General features: G+C 35.3%; 1 protein-coding gene across 32 annotated transcripts in view; it reads left to right on the forward strand.

Moving 5' to 3' along the window:
* The window catches only part of Rims2 (regulating synaptic membrane exocytosis 2), a 465,628-nt gene that overhangs the window by 78,759 nt on the left and 372,666 nt on the right, over window positions 1–14,203 (forward strand). For all 32 annotated transcript variants that reach the window (XM_076911301.1, XM_076911289.1, XM_076911291.1 and 29 more), the window contains one exon: window positions 7,689–7,899. In XM_076911301.1, the coding sequence (XP_076767416.1) occupies window positions 7,689–7,899 (211 nt within the window). The remainder of the gene's footprint in view (window positions 1–7,688; window positions 7,900–14,203) is intronic.

Consider the following 14,203-nt stretch of genomic DNA (forward strand, 5'->3'; position numbering starts at 1 on the left):
TATCATTAATTCAAGCACTCAGTAAGTGTTTATTGAGGAATTGGCTATGTGACATATGTTAAGCTAGTCACTGAAACAAAATTGAAAGCAAAAACAAAATTCTAATAAATTCCTTTTTTAAAAATGAGACAAGTAGGGTTAATCAGAAAGTCATAAGATGAGCAAATGTGCAGTTGTGATAAGTACAATATGTTATGGTGCTTTGAAAATATCTACTGGAGAGAGTTGACTTAATTTTTGAAGCTAAGTCATATATTCCTAAGGAATTAATTAAGTGCTATAAGAACACTGAAAGTGAGAGTAGAAATATCATGATTTTTGTTGACTTTATGGAATTGTTAAGGAACATTCTGTTACTGTTTTTTTTTCTGCAACTACATTATAGAATCTGAAAATAATTTGGTTATTTTATAGTTCCCTGGGACAATTGAAGTCTATAGATGCCATGTTAAAATAAACATAATGGATTAGGAAGGAAGTTGTTTAAACTGGAATATAGGTTTGTCCATGGACTTAGTAGTTGATTATAAATTAAATGAGAAAAACTTGAGCTAAAATATTGGGAAATATTTATTGGTAAATATTGGTATATATTTTATTGATAAAACCATTGTTATTTTTGGGAGTCATCAATAAGTGGGATCAGTATGTGAGTAGGAAGACTTAATATTCTAAAGATGTCCGTTGTCCTGAAACTATTGTAAATATGCTGTGTCACTAACAAGCCCACTATGATTTTAAAGGAAGTGGTTAAAAGCATCACAGTATTTTATGGAAGTAAAATGCTTTTCTAATAGTCAAACTTTTTCAACAAAGGAGAACAAAGAGGCCAACTGATTTTTTTTTTACCTCATTAAAAAAAAACTTACAAAGCTAGATGTCTTAGTTACTTTTCTACTGCTGTGACAAAACATGGCTAAGGCAACTCATAAAAGAAAGTGTTTACTTGGGCTTGCAGTTTCAGAGAGTTAGAGTCCATGATGGCCAAATAGCCATGGTAAGGGCTAAGAGTTTACATATTGATCCAAAAGCAAGAGGTAGAGAGTGCACTGAAGGGGGCAGGAGGGTTTTGAAGCCTCAAATCACACCCTGTGATACAGCTCCTCCAAAAAGGTCACATCTAATCCTTCCTAAACGTTCTCATCAACTGGGGAACAAGTATTCAAACATATGAGCCTGTGAGGGAAACAACACCAATATACTGTGTATTTGGGCTATATATATTTTTCCTGTCTCTTCAAGTCATCTCTATAATACAGAGTAGGTGTTTTAATTTGAATCGTTATAAACTAACTGACCTAGCAAAGCGCTCTGTTTTTTTTTTTTTTTTTTTCTGAACTACAATATACTGCCTGAAGACAACTGTTGCATTTATTGCTTCTATAACACAACATTAGATAGAAACAACCTAAGGGAGGAAACATTTATTTTGGATCATGAGTCCAGAAGATTTTGTCCTTGGTTGTTTGGCTGAATTCATCAATTGAGCAGAACGTGGCAGTAGGAGCATATGGCAGAGGTTACATACCTCATGATAGGCAGACAAATGGTACAGAGATTGGGGGAAGAGGGAGAAAGAAGTGGGAAGGAAATAGGGGCTAGGAAGAAGATGCTCTCAATAACCTTTAGGACAGTGGTTCTCAACCTTCCTAAAGCTATGATCCGTTAATACAGTTCCTCATGTTGTGGTGATCCCCAATCATAAAATTACTTTGTTGCCAATTCAAAACTGTAATTTTGCTACTCTTATGAGTTATAATGTAAATATCTGATATGCATGATATCTGATATGCGACCCTAAATGGGGTTGCAACCCACAGGTTGAGAACTACTGCTTAAGGATCTGTCCCTAATAACCAGAATCCTTCAGCTGCCCAACCTCCCAACATTTTATAACCTCCACAAATATTTCCTCAGCTAAGTATCATGCATCCAGTGCAAGATCCGTCTGGGGCAACATTTCCTGTCCCAATCATTACAAAAATACATCATCTAAACACTACCTCAAAAATAACTCAAAGTTTAGATACCTGTATTTATAAAGATTATATGATGGATCTGTGAAAAGAGAGAAAATAAATTTAACAGCAGTTTAGAAATATGAAAAGGTATGACTTCACAATGGGAAGAGTTTTAAGTTCTAGAAAACAAATCTTCCACTGGTGACCTTTAAAGTAGTAGTATAAATGATGAGTTTGTGGAGAGCCTAAAATTACATCAAATATTTAAAATAATAAACAACAATAAAACTATGAGGCTGGGGATAAGATTTTCAGGGAATAGCAGTAAACATAAACTTAAAAGTTCTGTTCATCTACAGAGAATAGCATTTGCTTTAGAAGATTCTAACTTTAATGAGTTCTTTAGTGAAAAAATTGATATAGAACATACACCAAAATTTGGATTAGAAGCTTTTATGAAATAAAAATAGCTACACTTCAAAATTTATGTATTATTGTGTATATCTTAAATATTTGTTTGTAAAGTAGTTCTTATTAGAATATCATATCTTTGTTGTATTTATACCATAGATTTTTCTAAATATGGATTGTGCATAAAGTTTAAGTGGAATATATCTAAGATTATTTATTTTCATGTTATTTATGTCTGCCTTCATGTCCCAGTGATGTGTTGAGAAACTGACAAAGACTCTGTGGCCCACAATGCCTAAAATCTTATGCAGTCCTTTGCAGAAAAGTGTATTGACTTTTGATGTACCTTACCAGATAGTTATATATTCAAATTTATGTATTTAAGATCTGTTGGACCTTTTATTGTATTTCAAGTTTGGTTTTGACAATGTTGTTCTGGAGTAGGAGTAGACACAACTACCAATGAAATACAGTATTGTGTCTATCTATGTAATACAGTATTGTGTCTATCTATGTAAGTATGGAACTTACTATATGATAGGCAGATATCACAAATTGGTGGAAGAGAAGTTAACTAGTTAATAAATGATGACGGGGAAGTAGAATATCTATATAAAGAACATTGCGATTAAATCTCTGCATCACATTGTATATAAAAATAAACTTCAGATCGATTCAAAGCTTAGCTGTGAGAGGTAAAATTAGAAGGCTATTCAGAAGAGACTAGAACAAACCTTGTGTGTAACTTAGCTAGGTGCACACACATGTATGTGTGCACATATATGTGCCTACATGAACACACACACACACACACACACACACACACACACACCAGTCAAATCACAGTAATGAATGAAGAAATTAATATATTGACAACTTCAGAGTACAACATTAGCAATTACTCCATAGACTTGGAGAAGATTTTGCTGTGTTTAAGTTTATAAAGGATTATATGTAAGCACTTCTTGTAATAGAACTTTCTTTATATCTTTTTACAAACATGGTAGTTTATTAGATATAAGGAATGTCTGATATCTTTGCTTTGTCAAATCTTGAGTATTTGGTAAAAGATACAAATTAGCAGTTGATATGAGTGGCAGTCCATTTGAATGAACTTCATCAGAAACCAGAAAAATGTGTCATGTTTTTTTTTTTTTTTTCGGTCTAGTAGTTAAGAGTTCAGTGTTCTCACTGCTGTATGGGCCTTGGACATGATTTCAGGTTTGAGAGTCTTTTCTTCTGTTAGACGTGATAGCACATATCTGCAATCCTCTCTCTTTGTTGAGTCTAAGCAGGAGGATCTCGAGTTCTAGGCCAGCCTGGCCTATTGGGGTAGATAAATAGGCAGGTAGGTAGGTGTGTAACAGATAGATAGATAGATAGATAGATAGATAGATAGATAGATAGATAGATTAATATAGACAGATAAATGATAGGTAAATAGATGGTAGGTGATGCATAGAGAAATACAGGACTAGAGAGAACTATGGATCTAAGGCACGGAAAGCATGTGATGGAACACATGATATGTGTTTTCTTAGGGTTTCTATTGCTGCACAAACATCATGACAAAGAAGCAAGTTGGAGAGGAAAGGCTTTATTCAGCGTACATTTCCTCATTGCTGTTCATCATCAAAGGAAGTCAGGACTGGAACTCAAGCAGGTCAGGAAGCAGGAGCTGATGCAGAGGCCATGGAGGGATGTTACTTACTGGCTTGCTTCTCCTGGTTGCTCAGCTTGCTTTCTTATAGAACCCAAGACCACCAGCCCAGGGATGGCACCACCCACAATGGGTCCTCCCTTCTTGATCAGTAATTGAGAAAATGCCTTACAGCTGGATCTCATGGAGGCATTTTCTCAAGGGAGGCTCCTTTCTCTGTGATAACTCCAGCTTGTGTCAAGTTGACACACAAAACCAGCCAGTACATGTGTGAAGAATTAAAAGAAAGACAGGATAACTTTAAAAGGTAACAAAAGAAATAGTGTAAAATTTGGGATCGATGATGTGGACTTGTCCCTTGTATAGTTGTATGTCACTTAACAGTTGGGACATATTATGAGAAATGTATGACTCAATGACTTCATCACTCTGCAGATATCATACAGTATAATAACATAAACCTAAACAGTATCATCTGCTGTATATGCCTAGGCTAGAGCTGTATTGAAATTTCATAAAACTACTGTTATATGTGCAGCTCACCATTGGTTGGAGGATCATCATTTGGAACATGACTGTAGATTACAGACTTGTAGGTTATTATAAAAGTTTTCTTCTTTATAACAATGGACAATGAATTAACAATGAATTTTATTTAATTTTTACATATTTGTAAAGTTTTCAAAATCTTTCATATTGTTTTGTGTTTCACATTGTGGAATGTTGTACATGTGTGCTCTTGAGATGAATGTGTATTACTATTCTGGTATAGAAATATTACTTAGTTTTGTCCTATTTGAGCTAAAGTTCACTTCAAGACCTTTATTTTATATTGATTTTCTGTTTATATGCTCTATAGATTGTTGACAGCGAGCCAATAGAGTCCATTACTCTTATTTACTTCCTCAGTAGCCTTATGCATTCTGCTGTTTCACTGTTCATCGTACATTTTGATGAATTTATTGTAATAGAACTTTCTTTGTATCTTTTTACAAACATGGTAGTTTATTATTAGATATAAGGAATGTCTGATATCTTTGCTTTGTCGATTTCCACTGGCATGGAATACTTTCTCAGTCCTGCTTTCAATCTGTGTATCCTTTCTTAGTGGAGAAGTGAGTTTATAGGCAGCCTACAGTTGAGTCTTTTTTTTTTTTCTTTCCTTTTAAGGAAAGTTTTTATTTCTTTTTATAAGAGAACATTATCTGTTATTTATAGGATAACCATTTGTTCATGAATGGATGTGCACCTTTTCTATATATTCTTTATCTTAATAGTTAAAAACTTTTAATTAAGATGTAATTATATCATTCTGGTTTTCTCTCTTCCACTCCTTGTGTTCCAGCCCTAGTCCCTCCAGAATGTGATTATTCCCAGATCCATGTCATCTCTGAATCTGTTATGTCTCTTGCCGCAGATTATTTATTCTTTGTTTTCATCTCTGTGCTATGTCTTTGAGTTGCATACCTTGAAGTGGACATTCCCTTCCCATCAGGCTGCTGGTGCTGAGAGTTGAAACGTGAAGCAAATCAAGAATTCAGATAGGTTTGAATCTTGTGATTGCCCTCACTGTCTTCAGTGGAACATAGTCAGAAAAATTTCCAAAGGAAGCAAGCTTCTTTTGCATGCACTTAGGATGGATGCTAGAGGCTGCTTCCATGTTCTGGCTGTCCTTACACGCATTCCCTCTGTGAATGTGAAGATTGCATAGATTGCTCTCCATGCACTTGAATCTTTACAAGCAGTTGACCTCTGAAGCTTACTGCTGGGTGATTGCTGTGTAGGGAAGTAGGTGCTCTCTGTATGTTTTTCACTTTCCAGTTTGGACAGGTCCTAGTTACCTGGCCTTGAGCATGGGTCACCTTATGAATTTTCTCTCTCCTATCCATGGAACAGTTATGCTTTGATTTCCAGTCCTGATCCAGTTTGGAGGTAGGAGCTTCCTCCTATGTCGTAATGATAAAAGATGTTTTATTTGTATTTGGGTAGGATCCTGGAACCAAGTTTTTGTTTCTGTATTGTGGATAAAGGGTTTTTTTCTTAAGTCTTATCCTTAGCTATGATGGCTCTTTGCCTTTATCTTAATCGACAGAGCCTACTTTTCTTCCCCATGGCTTAAATAAAGCTCTTACTATTTTATCAAAGTCAGCAAATCATGTCTGTTCTTCAGCAACCACAGTTGACTTCTTAATGTCTGCAACATGCACTTCCCCAGAAAGTGGGAATTTATTTCTCTTGGCCGTTTTTTTTTTTTTCAAGTCTTCCAGAGCACCGGTGAAGGGAAAAGAACTTGTGCGTATCAGCCTTCTTTGAGTCTGGGTCTTTAGCCGTTTGAAGCTGTCATGTTAGCTGAATCTTGCTATCGCACAGTTTGTTAATTGGTCTGTCTCTGGAGACGTAGCTTCTTAGACAGAATGTGTACCTAGAATGTGTGAAGTCTTTCTTTCAGTCCCCAGAACCGTAAACAATTGTTGTGGCCGTGTGGTCCTGTAATATCAGCAGTGGAGACTTGAAACTCGAGTATGAGAAGTCCAGCTCAGCTTTGGATTTGTAGCAAGTTCAAAGTCATTCTTGGCCACATGAGATGCTGTCTTAAAAACAAACAACCTATAAAATAATAATAATACAATCCCTTTAACTATCAGTATGGTACTATTTCCTTCTCCTATGTTATTGCCAAAGATGAGCCAGTTATACTTAGTGTCCTTGGGTTTAGATTATTTGCCCGACAACTTCTTTTCTGATGGGCTCAAAGTAAGTTATAATTTTGTAGATTATCATTCTTTTGTCATTGGTAGGATTGGCGTTGATGTAACTTTCAGTTTTCTAAATCTTAAATTAATTATGGTTATTAAACACTTATAATTGTCTTTATAAATACAAAAGAAAAGTTTATAATAATAGTAAATGAAACATCTTTCTAGATGTCTTCTCTTAACCTAGTTTTCTTCTTGATTCATTTTATTTTTGTTTATGTGTGCATGTGTGTGCAAGATATCAGAAGAGCGTTGGAGCTCCTCGGGCTGGAGTTACAGGTTATTCTTAGCTGCGGCTGGGAGCCAAACTTGGGTCCTCTGAAGAGTAGCAAGTACTCTTAATTGTTGATTCAGCTCCCTAGGCACTAGAATTTTAATTTGAAAGTGTACTTGGCTTTACTTTTATTTGCGTAATTTTATTTTTTAGCTGAAAATATTTCACAGTATTTTGTTTTTATAGCTAAGTTGTGTCAAACTGATTGAACAGATGCATTTATCTCTCTGTGAGACTCTTTAGTCCACTCCATTTGAAACTGTGTCTCATTGGTTTTAAGATAATAGGTTATGGCTTCTTTGCATATATAAAATTGACTTCCCATATTTCTGAAGCTAAAGTGTTGAAAAATAATGGTAGAATTTTTGTTTAATATTTGAGGAAATGTTCTGTAAACATAATCAGTTGATTTTATAGTTAATATGTATACCAAAGATAGAACTAATCTCAACATTTATGATGTAATATTCCATGTAAGCAAGACATTAGTCTGTGGTTTTCAGATTAATATCTGTGGTTTTATGTTTTTATTCTCGTTTTGTATAGTTTGATTGTAAAATTATGTCCACAGATAGTGATTTTGATCATTAGGAAGCCAATGTTTAGACCTTTGTCTTTTCCTGCAGAAAGCTGCATCAACAGTTTGAAATGTATAAGGAGCAAGTCAAGAAAATGGGAGAAGAATCGCAGCAGCAGCAGGAGCAGAAGGGTGACGCCCCGACCTGCGGCATTTGCCACAAGACAAAATTTGCAGATGGATGCGGCCATAACTGTTCATATTGCCAAACCAAGTTCTGTGCTCGTTGTGGAGGTCGAGTGTCGTTACGCTCAAACAAGGTACAGTACTGGAATATGACTGTTTTCCAATAGTTAAGCTTATTGCAAATAAAATCAGACAACTGAAATTGCTTCTGGGATTAACCAAAGAACAAACATATGCGTTTCTTTCATCTTAGACAAAAGTTTTTAATTTTTTCTAAATGTGAAAGGTAATCTTTTTATTGGATATTTTATTTATTTACATTTCAGATGTTATCTCCTTTCCCCATCCCTTCCCAGAAACCCTTTATTCTGTCCCCCTTCTTGCTACTTCTATGAGATTGTGCCCCCACTCATTACCCCTCCCCCTCCCTGCTCTCGAATTCCCCCACACTGGGGCATCCAGCCTTCATGGACCAAGGACCTTCTCTCCTACCAATGCCTAACAAGGTCACCCTCCATTACATGTACAACTGGAGCCATGGGTTTCTCCAAGTATGTCTGGTGGTTTAGACCCTGGGAGCTCTGGTTGGTTGGTATTGTTGCTCTTCCAATGGGGCCGAAAGCCTTCAGTCTTCTTTCTACCTCCTTTATTGGGGACCTTATGATCAGTTCAATGGTTAGCTTCAAGCATCTGCCTCTAGCAGAGCCTCTAAGGAGACAGGTATATTAGGCTCCTGTCAGCTTGCACTTCTTGGCAACAACCATGCCTGCATATGGTGACTGCACATGGGCTGGATCCCCAGGTAGGGCAGTCTCCAGACAGCCCCTCCTCCAGTCTCAGCTCCATACTTTGTCTCCTTACTTACTCCTGTGAGTATTTTGTTTCTCCTTCTAAGAAGGACTGAAGCACTCACCCTTTGGTCTTCCTTCTTCTTGAGCTTCATGTGGTCTATGAGTTGTATCTTAGGTATTGTGAGCTTTTGGGCTAATATCCACTTATCAGTGAGTGCATACCATGTGTGTTCTTTTGTGATGGGGTTACCTCACTCAGGATGGTATTTTCTAGTTCCATCCATTTGCCAGAGAATTTCATGAATTCATTGTTTTTAACAGCTGAGTAGTTCTCCACTGTGTAAATGTATAATCTTAACTATATCTCCTATCAGCTTATGATTTTAGTTAGACTCATGGGGCCTTTGTCTTTCAATTTTATTGAAAACATTTGGAGATTAATTGTTCTGTCCTCTGTATGGATAATGACAACTCTGATCCAGAGAGACCAAGACTGAGTCTTAGAGCAACACACCGGATTAACGCAGACCCTGACTTGTTTCTTTCTTACTACAATCCTTCCACAAACTTGGTAGCCTTCTCTTCCCTGGACATTTGAAACAGGCCTGTTCTAGCTCTCAGATTTCCCTTTTCACTTTTTAGCGTTGGAAGCTTTACTCTTTTTTTTTTTTTTTTTGTCTTCATGCTTATGAAATAACATTCAGCATGTAATTTAAAGATCTCATTTCATATTTATACTAGGCGTCTTTATTCACTTTAGTAAATACGTGATACTCATAAAATACTTTGTTAAATTAGAAAACCCAGTATTATGAATATTCTTTTCACTAAATTCTTTTAAATTTCTTTCCTAATTAATATTGTATCACCACACTACTTACTTAGATAGTTCTTACATACAGAGCTAATCTTTATGTACATTATCTGGGAATAATTGTGGGAATTAGTTCTCATTGTGTGATATCATGTCTTCATTTTCTTATTGTTTCTCTCAATGTTTTGTTTGCCCAGTACTAATCCATTGTTGGTTTAATTGATGATGGTTTGTGTGTGCATGTATGTGTGTTTGTGTCTGTATGTATATGTGTGTATGTATGTATGTATGTATGTGTTTGTATGTATACATTAGAATATATGTAGTAATAATATTAAAAAAATCTTGTCATAAGGTTCCTTCCTACTTTAATGGTTTTTGTTCCTGGATAAAGACACACACATAGACAGTCTTTATATTTTAGTATGTCTTCAGCAGTACAGTAGTTGAGTGGGCAACTTCCTATCCTCTTTGTTGTTAGAATCTACTTTCTATCCATAACCCAAGTTATTACTATGGTCCATCTGTGCTGCTCTTAGCTCCAATTAGGCAATCCTCTGGGCCATGCTCTCTTGGCTCCTAGCCCATGGTTGCTCTCCTTTCTCCTTTCCTGCATGTCTTCTCCTCTCCTGTCCACATGGTCTCAAGGCTGGGAAAATATGTCTCTTCTCTCCAGCTATTGGCTGCTGGCATCTTTATTCACCAGTCAGAATTAACTTGGGTCCTAGAGGCTACATGCCTACTCCAGATCTTGGAGGCCAGCACTTAGCATTACAATAAATAGTAAAAGACAAAACCTCAAGAGATAGTGTGTGTGTGTATTTATATATGAATTGATACATTGGTATAGTTTTAAATGGAAGTGATATGAGCAGACATCCTTGGTCTTAGGAGGAATGTATTCAGTCACCCAATATTAGGTATAATGTTACCTATAATTTTTCATAGGTACCATCAATTACAAATTTGCTAAGAATTCTTTTTTTAAAAAAAGATCTTAGTCATTGAACTTTCCCAAATGACTTTTATCATCTTCTGAGATCAATTTTTGTTTTTTCATTTTTAAAAATATGGTGATTTATATTGAAACCAACTTTGTATTATTAGAATAAACTCCATTTGGTCATGATAGATAATTCATTTTTATATATTAATGTGTTTGGTTTGCAGTTGTCTTTCCTTGATTTTGAAATTAGTATCACACTGGCCTGATGGAGAGGATGAGAAAGAATTTGCTTTCTTTAACATCATGGAAGAGTTTGTCTAGAGCTGATATCATTTCACTTGTTGATGTCTGCTCCACATGCAGAACAACTGAGTTGCCTTACATGTGCTACTCCATGACATGAGTCCATTTTATCATTTTAATTATTAAAAATATTTGTTAGATTTTATCTGTAAAGTTATCTGGGTATGAAGTTTTATTCAGTGGGAAGGCCTTAAAATATACTTAACATTTTTTAGTTGATTCAAAGTTTTTTGTATGTATGAATAAGTTTTCATAATTATATCTCTTAAAGAAGTTGTCTAGTTTCAGATAAATTATTAAATTTATTGATGTAAAAATCTTCATAATATTCCATTATTTTAAAATATGCATAGAATCAGGACTATTGCTATATCATGTCTGATTTTGCTAATTCAAATCTTTTCTGTCGAATTTGGCTACATTTTTGATAGTTTTATTGATCTAAAGACCAACTTCTTACTTGAATTTTCTCTGTTGCTAAATTATGTTTTGGTTCTCATTACTGCTGCTTTCTGTGTTGACTTTTGTAGTTTCTTACAGGGAAGTAAGGTTTTAATAATGTTCCTTATTTCTTGCAAGTACTATTTTAGTGTCTTCTCTCAAATTCTAATTTAATGTTTTTTTTTTCATTTTCCTTAAATTAAAAATACCTACAGAATCTTCTCAGCAACTTCTCAGTCTCCTCTTTGAGTCGTCTTCAGTCTCTACCTATGCTTCCTCTTGTTGTCCTGGGGATTCTTACAGTACAGGCCTGGAATTTATTATACACCTTAGCTCATATCTTAAACTAGCACTGTCCTTTGTTGTCTTATTTCAATCACCTTAATACAATATTTAAAATTTATTATTTGAGATTGCATGCATGCTTATATGTATTTTATTATTTTTTCCTTCTCTCCCCTCTAGCTCTCTCCAATCCCAATTTTATTCTCTTGCTTTTCCTCTCTCTCATTCTTTCCAAAAACCCACTAAATGTACTTAGTGTTGACTGTATTCTGGGCCCCGTCAATGGAGCATGGTACACTAGAAGCAGCCATACCCTTAAACAAGACTTTTCCTCTCCCAGCAGCCATCCTCCTTCCTCACTTCATGCTGGCCTGGTCACTAGATTGACTGCAAGTCTTGTACAAACTACCACAGCCACAATGTGTCCATGAGTGTCTTGTCATATTGGGAAGATACTCCTTCACTCCAGCACTTGTTCAGCACCCTCACTTCCTCAGAGTTCTCTGAGCTTGGGAAGACCATGTCTCAGTTATAGTGAGAAAGGACAGCAGACACAGTCCATTGATAGAGTGCTTGCCTAGTGTACATGATCTTTAATTCCAGAACAGCAAACCAAATAACAGATAGTCTATGCTTTTCTGCTTTTTGCTCAAGCAGAAGGGAAAATCTGATCTTTGTTACTCAACTTAGACAAAAAAACAGAAGTCTCTGATGATATCTGATTGAAGCTTAATTGGTTGAAACTGCAAATCTTAGTTTCTAATGTATGATACCTTTGCAGTGAATAAAAATCCTAACCAATTAAGTACAGTAAAATATTGAAATAGTCCTTTAAAATATGTTATATTGTGAACAACTTTAAATCTCTCTATATTTTAGTTAAGCTGCATGAGAAGGTTTATTGAACAACAATGACTCCAGAGGCAGGGTGCTTCACATTCTTCTCTCTCCCTCTATCCCCTCCCTCCCTCCTTTCCTCCTTCCCTCTTTCCCTTCTTTCCTCTCTCTTTCCCTTCCTTCCTTCCACCCTCCCTCCTTGCTTCTCTGCCTCCCTGCCTCCCTTCTTTCTTCCCTCCCTCTCTTCCTCCCTCCCTTCCTCTTTCCCCTTCTCCCTCCTTCCTTCCCTCTCTTGCTCCCTCCCTCCCTCCCTTCCTCTTCTTCCACCTTCCCTCTTTTCCTCCCCCCTCTCTCCCTCCTTCCCTTCCTTCCTCTGTGTCCTCCACTTTCCCCACCTACACCCCTCCTACCCTTCCTTACTCTTACCCTTACCTAATCTGAGATTGGTGCCAGGAAAGTAAAAGATAATAGAAACAACTTAGATTTTAGTTTGGGGAAGACAACCCTGAGTTTCTTTTTAATATTTCTAAATTTTCATTCAAGTAGGAGGAGAGCTGTAATATGAATGTCTTAATTTATATAGAAAGGCATATTGAATGGAGTGGGTGAAATCATCCAAGGTCTAAGATAAAAAACTACAAGGTTCAACCTGTGTTTTAAAATTTGATCTTGTAAGTGCTCAGCTGCCTCTCATGTTGTATAGGTTTTTGCTTTCAACAGTTTCTGAATGCATTTTTTGACTTATGCTAGCTCCAAAGAATTAAACTCAGTGATATATTGTCAAACTATTCTTATAGAGCATATAAATATTTTATACTATTTTTAACTATATTTAGTTATAAAGCTATTAAAGTTCTTTTTGTAATCTTCCAGGAGAACACAATAAAATAACTGTTTATTGTAATTTTCTGGCTCTTTCATGTGAGCCATCCTTAGCAATTAATTATGTCTCTTGAGGTACAGTAAGGACACAGAAAGAGCAGAGCGAGTGCTAATCATATGGACATGCCAATACAGGATATAATACAAGATACTGCTTCTGTTGAGTTTCTCTTTAGATAGTATTTCTTAACAAGTAAAAATTGCATATGAGTTTAATCAAATGAAAAGATAAGGAAACGTTATTTTGTACCAATTTAATTGTGAAAGACATTGAATTGTAGAAACATTAAGGGTAATTTAAAAGAAGGGTTATTTTAAGCTTCAAAATATGAAAAATTTTTTATCTTTTGGGAGAAAAATTTATTGCCATGTGTACAATTAATTTCCATCTATTTGATTATTCTATGAGAATTTTCAGAATTACCTTGATTAGCTTAAATAAAAGAACTTAAAATGTGACACTTCATCTTATAGTTCTTTTTTATAGTCTGTAAAATAAAAGAAGTAATATAAATAGCTTCTAAGATTTCTTCTGGGTTTAATATCTTATAACATCAAGTTTTGTGCTATCTTATACAATTCGTGAAATGTCTGATAAATGTATTGTTACTAGATGAAGTAATGCAGTATTCCTGTTGCTTGAATAATTTGGAAACTAATCAAGAAGTACCATTAATTTTCATTATTGTGTGTAGTATATATTTGAATTAAGCTTTGTTTTTATCATTTTCTCACCTATAATATGAAGGTGTTGAGAACACCATTATTTTAGAAACCTATGGTTTACAGAAATTTGAGGAATGGGCAAAGCAAATTTATATAATTAAATAAACTATTTTTGATAGGATTCTAGTGCATCATTTATGGTTTGTAGAATCAAAATTTGGAACGAAGTTGAATTCCCAGGTACCCGACAATGACAATTATTTAGTTAGAAAATGAGTAAGACTGTGTGGAAAGTCGATTTGGCTGACGGCTTGATAATAGTCCCAATTTGTCACGTAGATTGCATGGCTGATGTTTTCCTTATATTGTGTGCACTAAGTGTGTAGTGACAAGATTTGATAAACATGTATTTAATCTCATCAATTTATAATATGCCTGAATATTTATAATAAACACTTAAACTTTAATGTTAA

This window comes from Arvicanthis niloticus, chromosome 13, assembly GCF_011762505.2.
Source record: "Arvicanthis niloticus isolate mArvNil1 chromosome 13, mArvNil1.pat.X, whole genome shotgun sequence".
Classification (NCBI taxonomy): Eukaryota; Metazoa; Chordata; class Mammalia; order Rodentia; family Muridae; genus Arvicanthis; species Arvicanthis niloticus.